Source organism: Melanostigma gelatinosum, assembly GCF_949748355.1.
Source record: "Melanostigma gelatinosum genome assembly, chromosome: 10".
Taxonomy (NCBI): domain Eukaryota; kingdom Metazoa; phylum Chordata; class Actinopteri; order Perciformes; family Zoarcidae; genus Melanostigma; species Melanostigma gelatinosum.
This window is the reverse complement of record NC_136643.1, coordinates 13,033,352-13,048,788: the sequence shown is the minus strand read 5'-3', so window position 1 is coordinate 13,048,788 and position 15,437 is coordinate 13,033,352. Positions and strand designations below refer to the sequence as shown.

At 40.0% G+C, this 15,437-nt stretch overlaps 1 protein-coding gene across 1 annotated transcript; it reads right to left on the bottom strand.

Annotated features, from left to right (window-relative positions):
- Window positions 1-332: 332 nt before the first annotated feature.
- On the bottom strand, window positions 333-15,320 carry ankrd10b (ankyrin repeat domain 10b). Its single transcript, XM_079276789.1, has 6 exons — window positions 14,993-15,320; window positions 13,951-14,103; window positions 12,951-13,042; window positions 3,844-4,112; window positions 3,181-3,288; window positions 333-994 (listed from the first exon to the last, which is right to left on the bottom strand). Exons 1-6 carry the CDS (start codon window positions 15,188-15,190, stop codon window positions 780-782), a joined length of 1,035 nt encoding a protein of 344 aa, XP_079132915.1. The 5' UTR covers window positions 15,191-15,320; the 3' UTR covers window positions 333-779.
- Between the last annotated feature and the right edge of the window lie 117 nt (window positions 15,321-15,437).

The following is a 15,437-nucleotide window of genomic DNA, read 5'->3' as shown; positions in this document are numbered from 1 at the left end:
ATTCATAGTGACGTGTTTGTGCAGCGCAGCTATGACGAAGGTCGCCCCCTAGTGACAGATGACTGTCAGCAAAGTGTACTACAGCTGATACTCTACGCAGACTGGAGTAGAGCTGTATTACGGAATAAACGGCCTAACAATGCAACTAGATCATAAATACACATTAAGATAGTAAAAAAGTGGATCCCAATATATGAAATATTGTGGACAATACCAATATTTATATACAGCACATTTATTATTAGCTAACATGGCATCTTTGCCTGGATATGGATTTATTTCACGTTGTTGAAACAGATGTCCAAAAATAAGCTGAATCAAGCTTTAACTTCTGCAAAACCGTTGTAATTCTTAATGAGTAGCATGGGTTGCACTTACATATATTTTTTTATTCAAACCAAGAAGCAGGGATCACAGAAACGGAATGTAAATATTGCCAGTGGTTCAATGCAGATGTTTAGTTTAGCACGTCTATATACAGCGTAATCAAACTTTAATAATAAGCTACACAAATACTTTCTCTTTAACGCCACAAACAAAAATCACTTCTTAATCAACAATCTGTTACATATTTCAATCCATCCACAACGACGGGCCTGCCCTTTACAAAAGCAAAAAAAAGAATTTCAATGAATAACTGGACCACTCAATGGCTTTAAGGCAAACTAATGCTGGCGTGCGTGTGTATATATATATATATACACACATATACATATATATATACACATACATATACAGTCAGGTAAAAAGGACAGCCTGCCAACGAGATATTGTGCCCTTTAGGATCCATGGTAGAGGAGCATGGTGGTGAAGAAGGCATGGTCGTACAGCTGCTCTGCTTTCACAGACTTCTGGTGCTCCACCTGGCTGCCTGCGCTGCCATTGTTCTCAGATGAGTCGCTGTAGGAGAGTTGGCCGTGGAGGATTTCTGGGTAACACCCAAATGGAAGCTCTGGTTGATTATGGCCATTTGAGGAAATATCCTCACCCGCCACTGAAAATGAGAAAAAATGTCAAAGGGCATATATTGATTTGTGACAATATTCCTTTTTCTATAAATATAGAAAGAGAGGCAGGGGGGGGGGGGGGGGACTTAAGAAAAAAATATATTGGACTGAATTTGTTTTGCACAACTATTAAAAGACGCTTGGAAGCCATTATGGGACTACATGTCAACGCACTGGAGAAGAATACCTTTTGCTTACACAAAAAGTTCATCAATAAATTGCAAAGTACATTCCAGAGCCAAGTTCTGACCACCTGTTTTAAATAGGTCACATCCTGATCTGTGGTAGCTTTCACATACAGTCGCTGCTGTATGACACTGACCTAGTTCTGTCTCCACCGCGGTGTTTAAGCTCCTGCGTCAAGTGAAGAAAACCATAAATCTTTCAGACGCGTTGGCATGCCATAATCCAAAACCCAACATAATGAGCAGACACGATTTAAAGTTCAATGCAATTACTTTCATGTATATATTCACACGTCTTCCTTTGCATTAATCTGAAAATAATTCAGCAAAAATACCATAAGAACAGGACTTGACAGATGCACGAGAATACATCAAGAAAACAAACGTCCACCAGTCACATGTATAAAATGAATCAACATTTAATGATTTCACACAATCAGGTACAAAGCTAAACCTGCTCAGTACTAAGCATTGGCTGTTCCAAACTGAATGACAACACACTCAAACGTTCCACCATGTAGGGCAAAGTAAACAGAAACCAACTAACATGAACTTGTTCTACAAAATACAGAAAGAACACAGAATCTCTGTAACCAGTATCTATAAAAGTTGAATATTGTACATTAAGTTGCTGTTCGACTATTCAATACAGCTCGAGAAATAAGGCTTTTTTGCGAATACATGCAAATTTTCTTGAGCACTGTTTAAAAGTAACTACTAATTGTAAAATGGCCAATTACCAATTTCTAAAATCTGATTGGGTGTTATGTAACCTACAGATCTGCACAGCCCTGCTAGTTGCCTGAACCCCCCCCCCCCTTTGCTTACAGTAAACAGTCACCATACTTTGAGCATCAAATAAGCAGAGAAAAAAAACAGAGAAATAAGGTAAATTCAAGCCCATGGAGCACTATGTCTGAGTACATGACACCTAAAAAACACAACAAAAAGCTGCACAGTGAATCGTTTATACTTTACAAGCTACATTCAAGTTGGGATATGCTTTGGCATAAGGCAAGTATTGAATACAAAACAGCGTCAACTAATGTGTGGTAACTGTTAACGTCAGAAGACATTTCCTCTGTGTATATTATTATATATTTTATAGAAATGTCGTCGCCAATCGAGCTTTATTTAAAATCTAACTGTACTCAATTGAATTGAATAAACTGAACTTGGAGGGAAACATGTAACTAAAGGAAACCATCCAATCAACATTTAGATACATCTCCCGCGTATATACTCCTTTCTCTGATAGAATTGTAAAGAAACTAATTTTCTAACCTATTCAGGATGAAAGTCAGACGTTCCCAGCACAATGGAAACATCTTCATGACCAATGAAGTTCACCTTTATGCTATTATGCAACAATGCATAATATGACAAGCAATAAAGACGACCCTGACTTATGTCTATTTGCACTGGTGGCCCGGCCGTGTCGAGGGGATGCCAATAACTTTGAGTTTTCTGGGATGCTGCTATATACTTGTGCAAAACAAAACTCATCCTTCTATCATAAATCTACAAAATAAAACCATTACAACAATAATCTGTATATCTGGACGGATGCGTTAAATATAGCTGTATAACAAAGAAATCTCAATATCTTTAACCATCCGAGTAGAACTAGGAACATGGAAAAGTAGAAAATACAGAACACACACACGGCTATACATCTTTTAAATGTAGCTTACCACAAAATCAAAACAAATGCACTCCTTTATGCACGTGTTGTGCAAAAATAGCCGGACAATACCAAAAAGATATACTGCACAAAAGGGGCACATTAGCATGTGGCCTCTACAGGTAGGCATAAGAGTTGGTGCAGCGACACGGGGTCTGCATCGATGCCACAGTGATGACCTCCAGCTCTTTAGTGGCAGAGCCAGGCCGGCCTCGTGCCCCCTGGTCCTCACACTGATCCATGAGCCCCGGCCCTTGTGGTGGCGCAAACCCACTCAGCCCAAACGAAAAGGGTCCTGGCCCACCTGAGGTTACGGTCGCCGCCAACTCCATGTTCGTGCTCTCCATCTGGGCCTGTCCGCCGCCGCCCAGTGGCCCATTCCCATTAAGAAACTCTGGTGGCAAGCCCAGACCTACGAGAACAAGATGCAGACAAACGGAAAGCTAAGAATGTCAAACATGACAGAAACATTAGGCCATGGTGTGCTGCTTCTACATTTAATACGAGACTGGATTTTTGAATTTGAATCATTTTCAGTCAAATCTCCAATTCGCCATAAATCCCTTTTTTAAGTATCTTGTCATCCACTTTATATTATGGTTCTGAACTTCAAGCCCACTCTACTGAAGCACTGTCAGTTGAGAAAGCCAATCAGAAGCCTCGTTGTTCCTTTACAGTTGTTTAATAACAGAAAACCACCTACAGGTGATGCCTGAAGCTAAAATAAAGTTTGTTTAAAGTCTACAAATAGAGTAGTTTATGTTGGTCCTCCATTTTTCCATGAAGGCCGACACACACTGACCCCACACGTCTTGTATTTGTCTTAAGCATGACTGCATGTGCAGCAGTCTAAACTAATAAAAGTTGTTCCAGCTGGAGCGTGCTGATGCGCTTTTTCCTTTCAAAGAAACCCTGAAAAAAAGTCTAGCCGTAACCAAACACAGATTTGACGAGCTCAGTGACCCACCGTTGGGTTTCACCTTCTTCACCGGGTTTCCTTCCATGCCGTCGAACGACCTCTTTCTGTTGGGCACGCCGTTCGAGAAGCTGCGTCCCTGGATGGCGGGACGAGCGTGGTGGCCCCCGCTCTGGGTCATGCCATTCAGAAAGGACCCGTTATGGGACTGGGCCATGTTTTGTTGGAAGTTCTGGGCATTGGAGAGAATCTCTGCGCACTCCTGGAATCCCTGGGCGTGGGCCAAGTCAGCAGCAGTCAGCCCACTGGCATTCCTCATGCTGCACATCGAGAAGGGCGAGTGTTAGGGACACTCACTGTACGCTTGAGTTACATAAATAAAAACACAAACAGAATAAGACACGCTCAAGCGCCCACACACATACACACTCATTAAGCAAATATTCAATCACACACACACACACACACACACACACACACACATACAGACAGACACACAGATGTACAGAAATAGCCTGTGCTGCTCTACCCGCTCACATCATATTCGTCATCCTCATGAGATGACGACTGATCCGTTTGGATCATTGGCCTCTTCCATAGAACTTGAATCTTGACAAAGTTTCCAAATAATTAGGGAAACACGTCTGCTGCAAGAGGACATGATTAGGACAACTGTAGGTGTGCACCTGTTGATTCTGAGGAAAACCTGAAGCAACGGGACAGGATGACTAAGATGTTTCTATCAAATTATGGTTGAATCCAAGAGGAGGAGCTTCTTCTCGTCTGCAGGTGAAATGCGACATCAAGGAGGATTTCATTTTTTTTGGCAAAGGGGCGAAAGGCCGCCGTCTTCTCACATTTCCACCGGTGATACTGCTCAAGGATTTCTGAAAAGCCGCATCCAGACTCCAGCAAACTATTTAGCCATGTGCCAAATGTAGAGATGCAGAACGCGAACCAAAAGAGCGGTGACAACAAGTTGTAGTCCGGAGAACCGAGCGGCGACAAGAGACGGTGCAAAGCAAGATTGTAGAATTCTTCCAAGATAAGTACAAGGTGATCATCCGAAGGAAGGCGCTATGCAAGTTGTATCTTCAGAGGACAAATCACAGAAGGACAGACTACAACCTTCAGCCAGTAGAAATCCAGGAATCCTCTGGCGGGAAGGTGAAGCTGTAGAGGCGTAGTCGTTATCTCGTCTCAAGAGAGATGAACAAGAGGATGAAAAGCTACTCTAGAGGCGTTGGTACCGCCATTCATTGTTAAACTTAAGAGGCTTTGCACTACATACAGTTGTGTCAATCATATCCAGGCGCAGCAGGTCTGAGATTATTTTCAGTTCAATATTCAATGTTCAGAGTTCAATAATGAATGAGCAAACAGTGCTTCATAGGTTTTCAATTTCAATTTCCAGACATTGAGTATGGAAGCAATTTCACTGGAAAATAAAAGCCTATTCCATCTTATTAATGTGAATAACACCAATTTAATTAAGGATAAACTCTTCTTGTATATGTTTATCAGTGTGTTATTGCTGCAGTTAATTAGTGAATATATTGCCAGATACAACACATTACATTGTGTCCTGCTGATGAGAAAGGATTGTGGAGGAACAAATGTCCTCCTCTGACCTGGAGAGGCCTTTTTGCTTAATGATGAGAATTTGTCTCCTCTCCAAATGGCCAATTACACAACAATGCTGCACTTGTTCTGTGTCTAAATGTCATCGAACTGCAAAAATGAGTTCTCCAAGTCACGTCTTTGTCAAAGAATTGGGACTCTGGCCCACATCCAAGCTTATATTTACTATTAAAAACGTGACAGAAACCATGAAAGCTTTACCATCGGCAGTGTGTTCTGTATACATATCATCGTACAGCGGATTGGTTACATCCATCCGTGACTAAACTCTACTACTATAAACACTGTATTCTGTTATTTAACTCTACTGTTGACTGAAAACTAAGTGACATTGACTTCCACACAATGAATGAATTCAAAGTACGCTGTTTGCTCATTCATTTGGTTTCTAATTTCTTCTTTCTCTGCTAATTTATCTAAACAGTTCAAGAGCTAATGCACATTACAAACATTTGATAAAGAATTTAAGAATGAAAAAACAAGGAAAATTAAAATCACACAATAACTTGTTGCACATTACCCGTCCCCTTCAAAATTAACGCTTCCAAAGTATTTTTCCAAAAGATTAATTTTATGTCAGAAACATCATGTTATGGTAAGGTAGATGGACCGGTCTCACTCCAAGAAAGATTTTTTTCAAAATGTCGAAACTTTTTTAAAAAGTCAATTCAACAATTGAACTATAAAATATATACCGGCATATATACATATATATATTTCTTTGACAAGAAAAAGTTGACTGAGCAAATCAGTATGGACGATTTTAAGGAATTTACAGCATTATCTTATCCTTTAAGCAATAATCAGATACATTTTATTTAATGTAATTCTTTCCTTTTTAAATGCTACACAAAGTACATGTCAATCCTTGTCCAGAGGAAGTCCGGTTCTTAACTCCTCTTAACTCTGGAGCCAAACCGCCCGTCTCTGGCTTTCTGTTTAGTTTCAAGTTGAAAAGAATTTTAGGAATTTAGGGAGTATACGATCTCTGACAAAGCTCTCATAGAAACTCCCACACAGTTCTGGGCTTGTTCCAGACTTGTTTTAAAGTTGTATCAAAAAGAAGCAAGGATGGTTTCACATGCTGTAGCCTTACAACAGCAGACGTGAACACATTTATTTATGTTTTGGATCCACAAAAACAAAAGCTGGGTGATCGGTAAACTCAGATTCTCCTCAAATTAGATGGAAATTCTAAACTATTTTGTTTCCTGAACAAATCCCTGCTGTTCACATTATTCCTTTAGTGAGACCTGACATCTACAGTCAGCACTGATCCAAAAGATGGATACCAGAGTACTAGTTAGCCCAGTTTTGGTGTGGAAATTGAAAAAGGAAGCGTTAATTCTTTGATAATGCCTGGTATGCTTTGCTTTCCCGTCCTAATCACACAATATGTGTCTTCTCTAGCTATCGTCTAACCTTCCAGAGGCAACCTATTATCATGCTACATGTTGACATGGGACTCACGTGATTAAAACCTGTCCATATTAAGGGCTCCTATGGTTAGTTCACAAAATAAAAAACAAAAAATCATAAAATCATAACAAAAAAGGCTAGATACAGGAACAATCATGGATAATAAGCAAAGCATGCAGGTCTAAAACTTTAGTTTTAAGTCATAAAAACCTAGCATTAAAACCAATCACCGCAAGAAATACCTCAACAGTTTGCCAGTGTGTAGATAGGAAGCGATAGTGAGAACACTCAATGCCACAACAGTGCGGCTATCCCAGGGAACGGGGCAGACTCAGCAGTGTCTATTCTTCCCCTTTCTAGGATTACTTGAAAAAACCAAGTCATTTCCAATTCAATGGCTGCAAAACATTAAGACGTACGGTTCTGTTTCAGTATAGAAAACTTTTTTTTTTTTGAAAACTTGTCACTTTCATAAAAGGAAAAGGTGACAGAAGATCAGAACAGACTGTGGTATTGTATAGGGTTAATACTGTGACATACAAAAGAAAACATTTCTGTGTATGAAGTGAAAATATTTGATACAGTGAAATGACAGTGAATAACCATTGCAACAGGATGATTGTTAGCATTACACAGTTCAGTACATGGTGGTGTGCACATCTAACCCATCTAGCTCTGCTGCTCTACGCTCCCGTCTCTGCATTACTCTCAACACCGGCCGCCTCGTAACACATTCCTGTCTGCTGCTAGCTAGCTAGCTAATGGACCACCGCAACACTCTGAGGCTCATGACAAACGATAAAAAACAATTTTTAATGACGACACAGTGTTAGGGTAAAGTTCAGCTAATTTTGTCCTTTTGAGAGAAATGGATTTTGAATTATATTATGTTTTGTTTCGGAAAACCTTTCTTCATGTTGGGTCTTCTGTTGTACCTTTTAGTTAAGACGCAACGGCAGAGGATATTGAAGTATTTTGTGCAATTGGGATTAAATGGAGAGCCGACAAGGGGAAGTGAGCAAGTGAGAGCAGTTTCTTCAAAGCAGGGTAAGAACACGAGACTGTTCCGGTCATACCGATGTAGTACTTGCTGTCCCAATGGAAATTCTTCTCACTTTGTAATGGGACAAAGATAAGCAACACACGAGGATGATGAGCGCACTTTCCTCTTCTGTCATTCAAATACATGTATCCCTTCGACCGGAACCAGGACTCTCTCCAGTGCAGGCATGTGCAAGGAAAATGTGTAAATATGAATCGGGGCATCGGTGTAGAGGTAGATGGGCTTTCGGGAACAGGGAAATAAATCCATCCACGATACTACTGGTATGTTAAAAACCCCAAGTTCCAGTTGATCTCGTATACTGTTCTATGAAGCCAACATTTCATGAAAATGGATAAAAGCCTCTGAGGGTGAAAGCTTTAATTCATATTTTGGACATTAAAATGCGTCCAAATATTTTATAAACACCAGACTGAGGTATCGGGGCCCCTGACTCAAACCGGAATCAGCCATCAGGAGCTGCTGGGCGATTAGTGATCATCTGTGGCCTCGAGGTTTCATGGTGATCGGGAACCAGTCTGCTCATTACAGAAGCCATTTAGCAGACGGAGTGCATTGGACCAGTGGTGGAGCAGATGGTGAGAGAGCTCTCTGAATTGCAATTCTGCCTAATGAATCAGAGATGGATCCATTTAGTGCAGTTTCTCCTGTGTATCCCCCCCCCCCTTTCTTCAACAAGCAAAAGGCTGACTATGCCAGTGCAAAGAGGAAAAGTAACAGCTGCAAAGTGTTGTAAAACACATTCCGCGCATACAGTTTAGGAGGAAAGATCACCGACAAGACAATTATCTCCTCTCACGAAGGAGCCGATCAGAGGGCCAGCTGTCCAGCTGCAGTCTTTGAGGTGAACTCAAGAGCAACACAAGATGTGAGGTGATGCAAAGCCTTTGATCAGAAGACGAAGGCTCTTTAAAAAAAAGAGCTCAACAAGGTGAGAGGTTAGCAAAGAAGGTTTCCAGCAGGAAACATCTGTGATAACAGAAAGGACTAACAAGTTACTGACACAAGGTTCAGTGGCCCTACTATTGATGTTCGTGCAAAGCAATAAGTAAGTAGCATCATTGTTGAAGGTTGTATTTTGAGGATTTTTTTGTATTGATTTTTAAATCGTAAACCTGTTGAGTGTATTATGGATGGCTATGCAAGTTTCAATAAAGATATTGTTAAACTTCACGCAGTGGATTAAGAACTACAAATGGGAGTACTTCACTGGAGTTACTCGACTGAAGTACTGGACAAAACAGACTCCATTAATAGGTTCTATATACGGGATTCAGAGCATCAATATAGCAGCAAACAACTGTGTGCAATGTAAAGATACAGTGGAGTAATGGCTACCTGAGAAGAGAGTAAAGTCGCTCTCCCTCTCTATGTGCTTTGTTTACATAGCTGCGCATGCATTTTAGTGCATTGAGTCTCTCTACTAGGTTTCCCCCGGTACAATTGTTTTGCAATGATAGCGCTGTTAGCATCGTTAGCAGCCTACTCCATATTGAGAGTTGCATGGAGGACATAGATATGCTCGTAATTCCCAACAGAGTGCTGGAGCAATGAGTCCGGAAACGGGTTTGCATCTTTGCACTTACGGCGAGACGTCTCAACATCATCACAGCCGACCCTGGTCCGCTTTCAGCTTAGTGGTGTTGATGGTGAAGCCGTACTACCGCGGTGTGGTGGAGAAGTTTATAGCCTAACGTTAGCTTTTTAGTTCGGGCGATTGCATATGCGCTTCAAAAAAGTGGTGTTCATTTGTGGAGATCACCTTGCTGAAGAAACCATGCAAGTATGAAATGTTTGTTTGCCACAGAGCTTATTTTCTGTAATAATCCCAAAATCCTGTTGGCTGTATGTCGAGGGATGCAGTGCGATGCTAACTTCTGACCTGGCCTACAAAAAAGCATCATACTCTGTTAATATGCTCTGATTTCCATATAGAGAACCAGACATGTATCTGGCTTCACTACACTGTACACAGTTGTTCTGAGATGTGAGACATTGTCAAGCGGTCTCCAAAGATGAAACGTGCGATCAGCAAACTGACGAGAGATCTTAAGAGCATGTAGGTATCCACAACATGTTACTATTAAAACAGTCATTCATAAATAGTGACTGTTATTTACAGGATAGTATTAACGCAACTGTAATGTATTGTTGATTTGGGGAAATACTATTATATTATTAACTTTACACATTAACTACATACTGAACTTTCTGCAATCGTGATGCACTACTACTACAAATATGAAAAAGAGTGTAACTAGACCTGCATTTATGATTGACTATAAATATGTCAATTTGTACACAAAATCTAATCTAATAAAATATTATTAAGTCAAATGGCGTATTGTTTCTGGAATTTTATGTTCCATTTTAATTTAAATATTTTTCTTTTTAGTTTCATTGCTATTTAGCTTTCAACTTTTGTTTGGCTTTGATTCTTCTTTGTGTTTTAAAATTAGAACGCTTCGAAAATATGAACGAGAAATTTTTACTTTCTTCGTAACAGACATTTGACACAAACACATTTTGAAGTTAGTCTAAAGTTATTTTGTCATGAGCCTCATTCCCACCCAGTGTGCCTTACTTCCCCTCCCAGTTGTGCCTCTATACATTTCTGGGTCATAAATTAAAAGAAATAACCTGATTAATAAACTGAACTAAATGCATAATCTATAATCTGTAGGAGGGAAAAGAAATCACTCATTTTTATCATGAATATCACATTTCAGCTGATAACCAAATGCACATTACCTCAATAAGAGCGAAGGCATTTATTACATATATACCTACATGAACACATTCATTTGTTTAAACAGGCAAATCAACCAGGAGTTTTGTGGAAAATGAGTATAAACCAAATCACATTTGTTAACAGTCAGACTAACACAAATAAAAGTGCCTCAGCTGTCAGGATCAACTAACCTGCATGAAAAGGTAGAACTACTTACAGTTCCTGTATTTCTTCTTTGTGTTTTATGTACCTGGGGCCATGTAGTCCAATGAACAGAACACAGTGATACTTGTTTCATGTTAGCATTCCTTACTGGAGCCAGAGGTAACTGGATGCCGAAAGCCAGCTGAACTAGTTTCAAACGTCATTCAATGATTATCCTCGTTCCAATATTTCACTCTGGTAAATATAATGACATTTTTTCACTGACATCATTTGCTGGATTTAAAAAGACTACATAAACATTTTCTCTACACACAATAAACTGTGCATGCGTAAACCCCCTGGTTGTTTTGGGTCTCTCGAGTCAATCATCAGAAGAAGAAAGGCGTACAGCTTGTTGCAAAAAAAATGAAACCGCAAGTAAAAATAGTTTAGCTGAGAAAGACTAAATGGCTCATTTAAATACGAATCGTTCATTTAAATTATGCTGCAACGTTTAATGTCAGCTTCTTAGAATATTATAAGATATTACTCTAGCTAAAGAATTGATTCATAAGACCTTGAAAGAGTATGAGTAACAAGCAGCTCAAAAAGTAATGTTTACATCCAGCAGTAGGTCAATTAAAAGTCCATTGAGTTGACTGTACAGGACCTACGAGTTAAGACGTGAAAGGCAACACAAAAAGTAACAATCATTTGTGATTGTTTAGTTTCCCTACAGGTCTGACATCTGAATTTAAGAAAACAAGAAAGACGGGTTGTGTCTCTTCTGCTTTTGTTCATGTCAGGTGCAACAACAAGAACAATGTATCCTAGTAAACGAAAAAGCACACAAGGAGCTGCTTACTAAGAAGGTGTGGCTAAGTACAATATTTATGTAAGTTATATAGCCACTTCCTAAAATACCAGTAAGAAACACGGTGGCTGGTTACATACATAATGTAAATTCACTGTCTGATAATCTAGTTCATGTATTTAGCAGTTTCCTAAAATATTAAGTTCGCAACCAATTAAGTTTGATTGATGCATTTTCATTCTATGCAACAGAACCATAGCCTTTTCATACTAAAAGTTAAAGCTTCAGAAAAAGAGGCAATGTGCATTTGGTCATCCAGTCAAGCTGTATATGTAAGACAGTAACTAAAACAAATATTAAAAGAAAAATCACACTCTAAGTTCGACAAATATCATGCAATATGGCTTACTATACTAAGAACAGTTCATCAATCTTTACATTAAGTTGTCCTCTTGTACACGTAATAACTGTGCTGGATTTACAAAGCTGGTACCTAATAGAGGCACTGAGGTAATTATCTACTTTTATTAAACAACTATTCCTGAAATCACAAATATAATTTGAAAGTGTCTCCTGAATATGAATGAACGGTACTTAATTCCTATGAACTCAACATGTCTTTGCCAATATTATTACACAAAGAGGTCAACTTAATGCGAATTGTTGCAACGATAAACAACAATTTCAAGGAATAACAAAATGTGTAAAGTTTTCAAGGGAGCGCCACCAATTCGGTTAATATTCTCATATAATGTATGTCGTGATCAAACTGTCTTAAGCTGGACTAAAGAATCATCACTATTATGTCATGTGAACTTTAGCATTGTGCAACAACATGTCAAGCTAACTAAAATCCCAAGCTATTTAATAAACTGCATACAATCATGAACTAAAAGCACAATTCTTTGGTGTACAATTTAAACACCAGAATTGATCACCCATTAACAGGACATGGTGGTGTTTTATTGTAAGGATCATAAAAAGACTTAAGTCTGTACTTCTCTTGAAAGTTATGTTGAAATGTTAAAAATATGCCCAGCACTGTTTCACAGTTGTGTATACTGTACAGTCTGAAGTTAGCATTTAATAGAGCAGCTTCCTTCTGGCTAAGTATTCAAATGTAGAGCTCCAACTTCTTCTATTTGCATGTTTCATAAAATTGTTAACATGTACAATCTAACGTTCAGATCTGTAAAGTTAATTTGCCCATCCTCCGCATTTAAATGCTACATTTAAATGCCGTCCCTGCTCTGATTTGGTGGCGGTCCCTTGCAAAGGTGGAACTCAGATGTTGGGATAGTACAGAGGAAAAGAAATGAAGACACAGATCTGATTACAGGACTTACTCAGCTATCGCTCCCTGAATCAAGAGAGCGTTGATACACTCCAGACTGCCCGCACGAGCAGCCTTGTGGATGGGCGACTCACCCACATAGTCCTGAGCGATGACAAAAGAACGCAGTTGCACATAATAAAAAGCATGACTGTTATTGTGCACGAGAACAGTGGTAAGGAGCCAAAACACTGTTTTAGATACAAAAATATGTTTGTGCGAGTACGCTTTGATTCAAATATACCCTCCCTAACTGCCTTTTGTCTCCATTTCCACAGTTAAAAAACAGAGAGGTGTAACAGGGCGTAACTCTACACCACTGCCCACACATGTACAGTTACACATTAGTAAGAGTCACGATGGAAGAGAGAGGGAGGGGAAAAAACCACATACACCAGAAGGCTTTTTCGAACCACAATCTAATGTGGGAGGAGCTTAAATACTGCAGAACTATAAAGAAATCTAAGCGAGAAGGTCACAAATTGTAGTTTATTTTAAATTGTGCTGAGAAAATTCAAAGCAAACTGAAAGAAATGCATTTCATGATGACGACAACTGTTATGTAATCCGTGACCTACTAATCTGATTTCTCTCAGCAGTGCAGCGGAGCTTAAAATACAGCCCTATTGCATGAGGCTGCATGGAAGTACATGGAGGGGGAACAAAGACTCAAAATAAAGAGTGACGAGTAAAACACTCAACGGTCTGAGAACAAATAGTCTCAGGAAATGAGATGACCATGACATGGAAAAAATAAATCTGGTTGAGACGTAAATAGCAACAGTAGATTGCGACAGGTCGTGACCCCACTTTAGAGTGATCCTTTCTTAATGGGATCAGTCAGAGTTCAACCTCTCACACTGCACTAGTCTTTTATCTCACGCATGTGTACCTCCGCCTGTATACATTTGAGGTTGCTGTGTTTTTTTACTTTGTTACTTTGCTTGTACAGTTGAAATCCCCCGGTGTACAGCATGCAGACATGTGTTGTAGTGTGCATCACGATGTCGTACCTGTCTGTTAATATCTGCACCAGCTTGGAGTAGCCATAACAAGCACTCAGGGTGGCCCCCAAATGCAGCAATGTGAATGGGCGTCTGTGCAAACCTGGAGGTCATCGCATTCACGCCACAGCCCACCTGAACCAGACGCATCACACACTCCAGCTGTGGAGACAGGAGAAGGGCAGCACATGGAAAAGTCAGACAGATAACAAAAGGCATGCGCAGTGGTTAATTCATTCCTCGCTTTCCAGGAAGCCATTGGGCAGGTATAGACAAGTGGACTACAGCAGCTGCTTAGAGGCAAAAAATGCAACACTGTTGACTGGCCTGAGTACACATAGCTGCGGGCATGCATCCAACTTCTGTGCAAACTGTAGTCCCTCCCTTTCTAAAGTCTAGTTAACTTAGTTAGTGTAAAACAAATCTTAGCCCAACTATGTGTTTCTTCAGGAGGAAAGTTGAGTTGCAAGTACACCACATGTTATAAATATAACTTTAGACAATTATTTCAGAAGATGAATAGTCATTGGTACAGTTTTATGCTCACATTATCGCCTAGTTTTAAATTATTTAACGTTAAGTGTTTATTAATGTCAGTGACGTTTAAATTAATTAGCATAAATTAAGCTAACGTTAGCTGAATAAACTAGCGTTATTTTGTTATTGTTCCTTTGTCCACCTCTCATCTAACTTATTGTTAAAATGGTTCCCGCTCGACGTGAGGTTTTTACTCGCGGAACATTAACATGATTTAACTACATTGAAAGCGTTATTTTACCTAAAATGTATAATTGTACCGTTTATGTTAACATCCGTTGACGTTAGCTAGAGAACAGTATCAAATGTAACCTTTATGGTCCATTGTCCGCCACCAATTAACGATTGCTGCTTGTCGGTCCTGACGGCTAACATTAACAGTTAACGGAGGAGGGAACATGAGAAAATGGTCGAGACGAGGATCATGTCGGAGACTGTTGGCCCTCATTCTGGCCACCATTCATTTCGGGAAACCGTGTCCCGCTAAATACCCACAGCTAGCGACTGAGCTAACCTTTCCGAAATGCGCGGCCCAGTGAACAGGCGTCCAGCCGTAGAAGGTGTCCTCCACCGAGAGGTCAGCCAGGTTTGAGGTGCCCTGAAGCAGGGCGCACAAGGCACCGACGTCTCCATCCCTGCACGCCCGATGGAGAGGGAAGCGGCTGTTTAACACCTCCTCGCTCGAGAATCCAGACTCCACAACCACCGACATTGCAGCAAAATGGATAAATAACTACTTTAAAATAGACAACAACAAAGACTATCTATTGTTTAGCTAATTCTTGTCGCCGATAGCGTGAATGTGAATCCCGACACGCGCCACCCTGGCTGGTGTGTCTTTCTGCCTGACAACACAAAGCACTTCAGCAGAGCACGCGTCGGTGTGAAACTTGAGAAACGCTGAGTGGGCTGGAAACTGCGGACTGGATTTCAAATTCCAGACTTTTTTTCTTCTTCTT

Excerpts from the sequence above, each read along its gene's own strand:
- ankrd10b (XM_079276789.1), bottom strand. The coding sequence starts at position 15,190 with ATGTCGGTGGTTGTGGAGTCTGGATTCTCGAGCGAGGAGGTGTTAAAC. Across the intron at positions 3,289-3,843 it reads GAAGAAGGTGAAACCCAACG|GTCTGGGCTTGCCACCAGAG; the intron begins GTGGGTCACTGA and ends TTGTTCTCGTAG. Across the intron at positions 995-3,180 it reads GGCGGCGACCGTAACCTCAG|TGGCGGGTGAGGATATTTCC; the intron begins GTGGGCCAGGAC and ends TCTCATTTTCAG.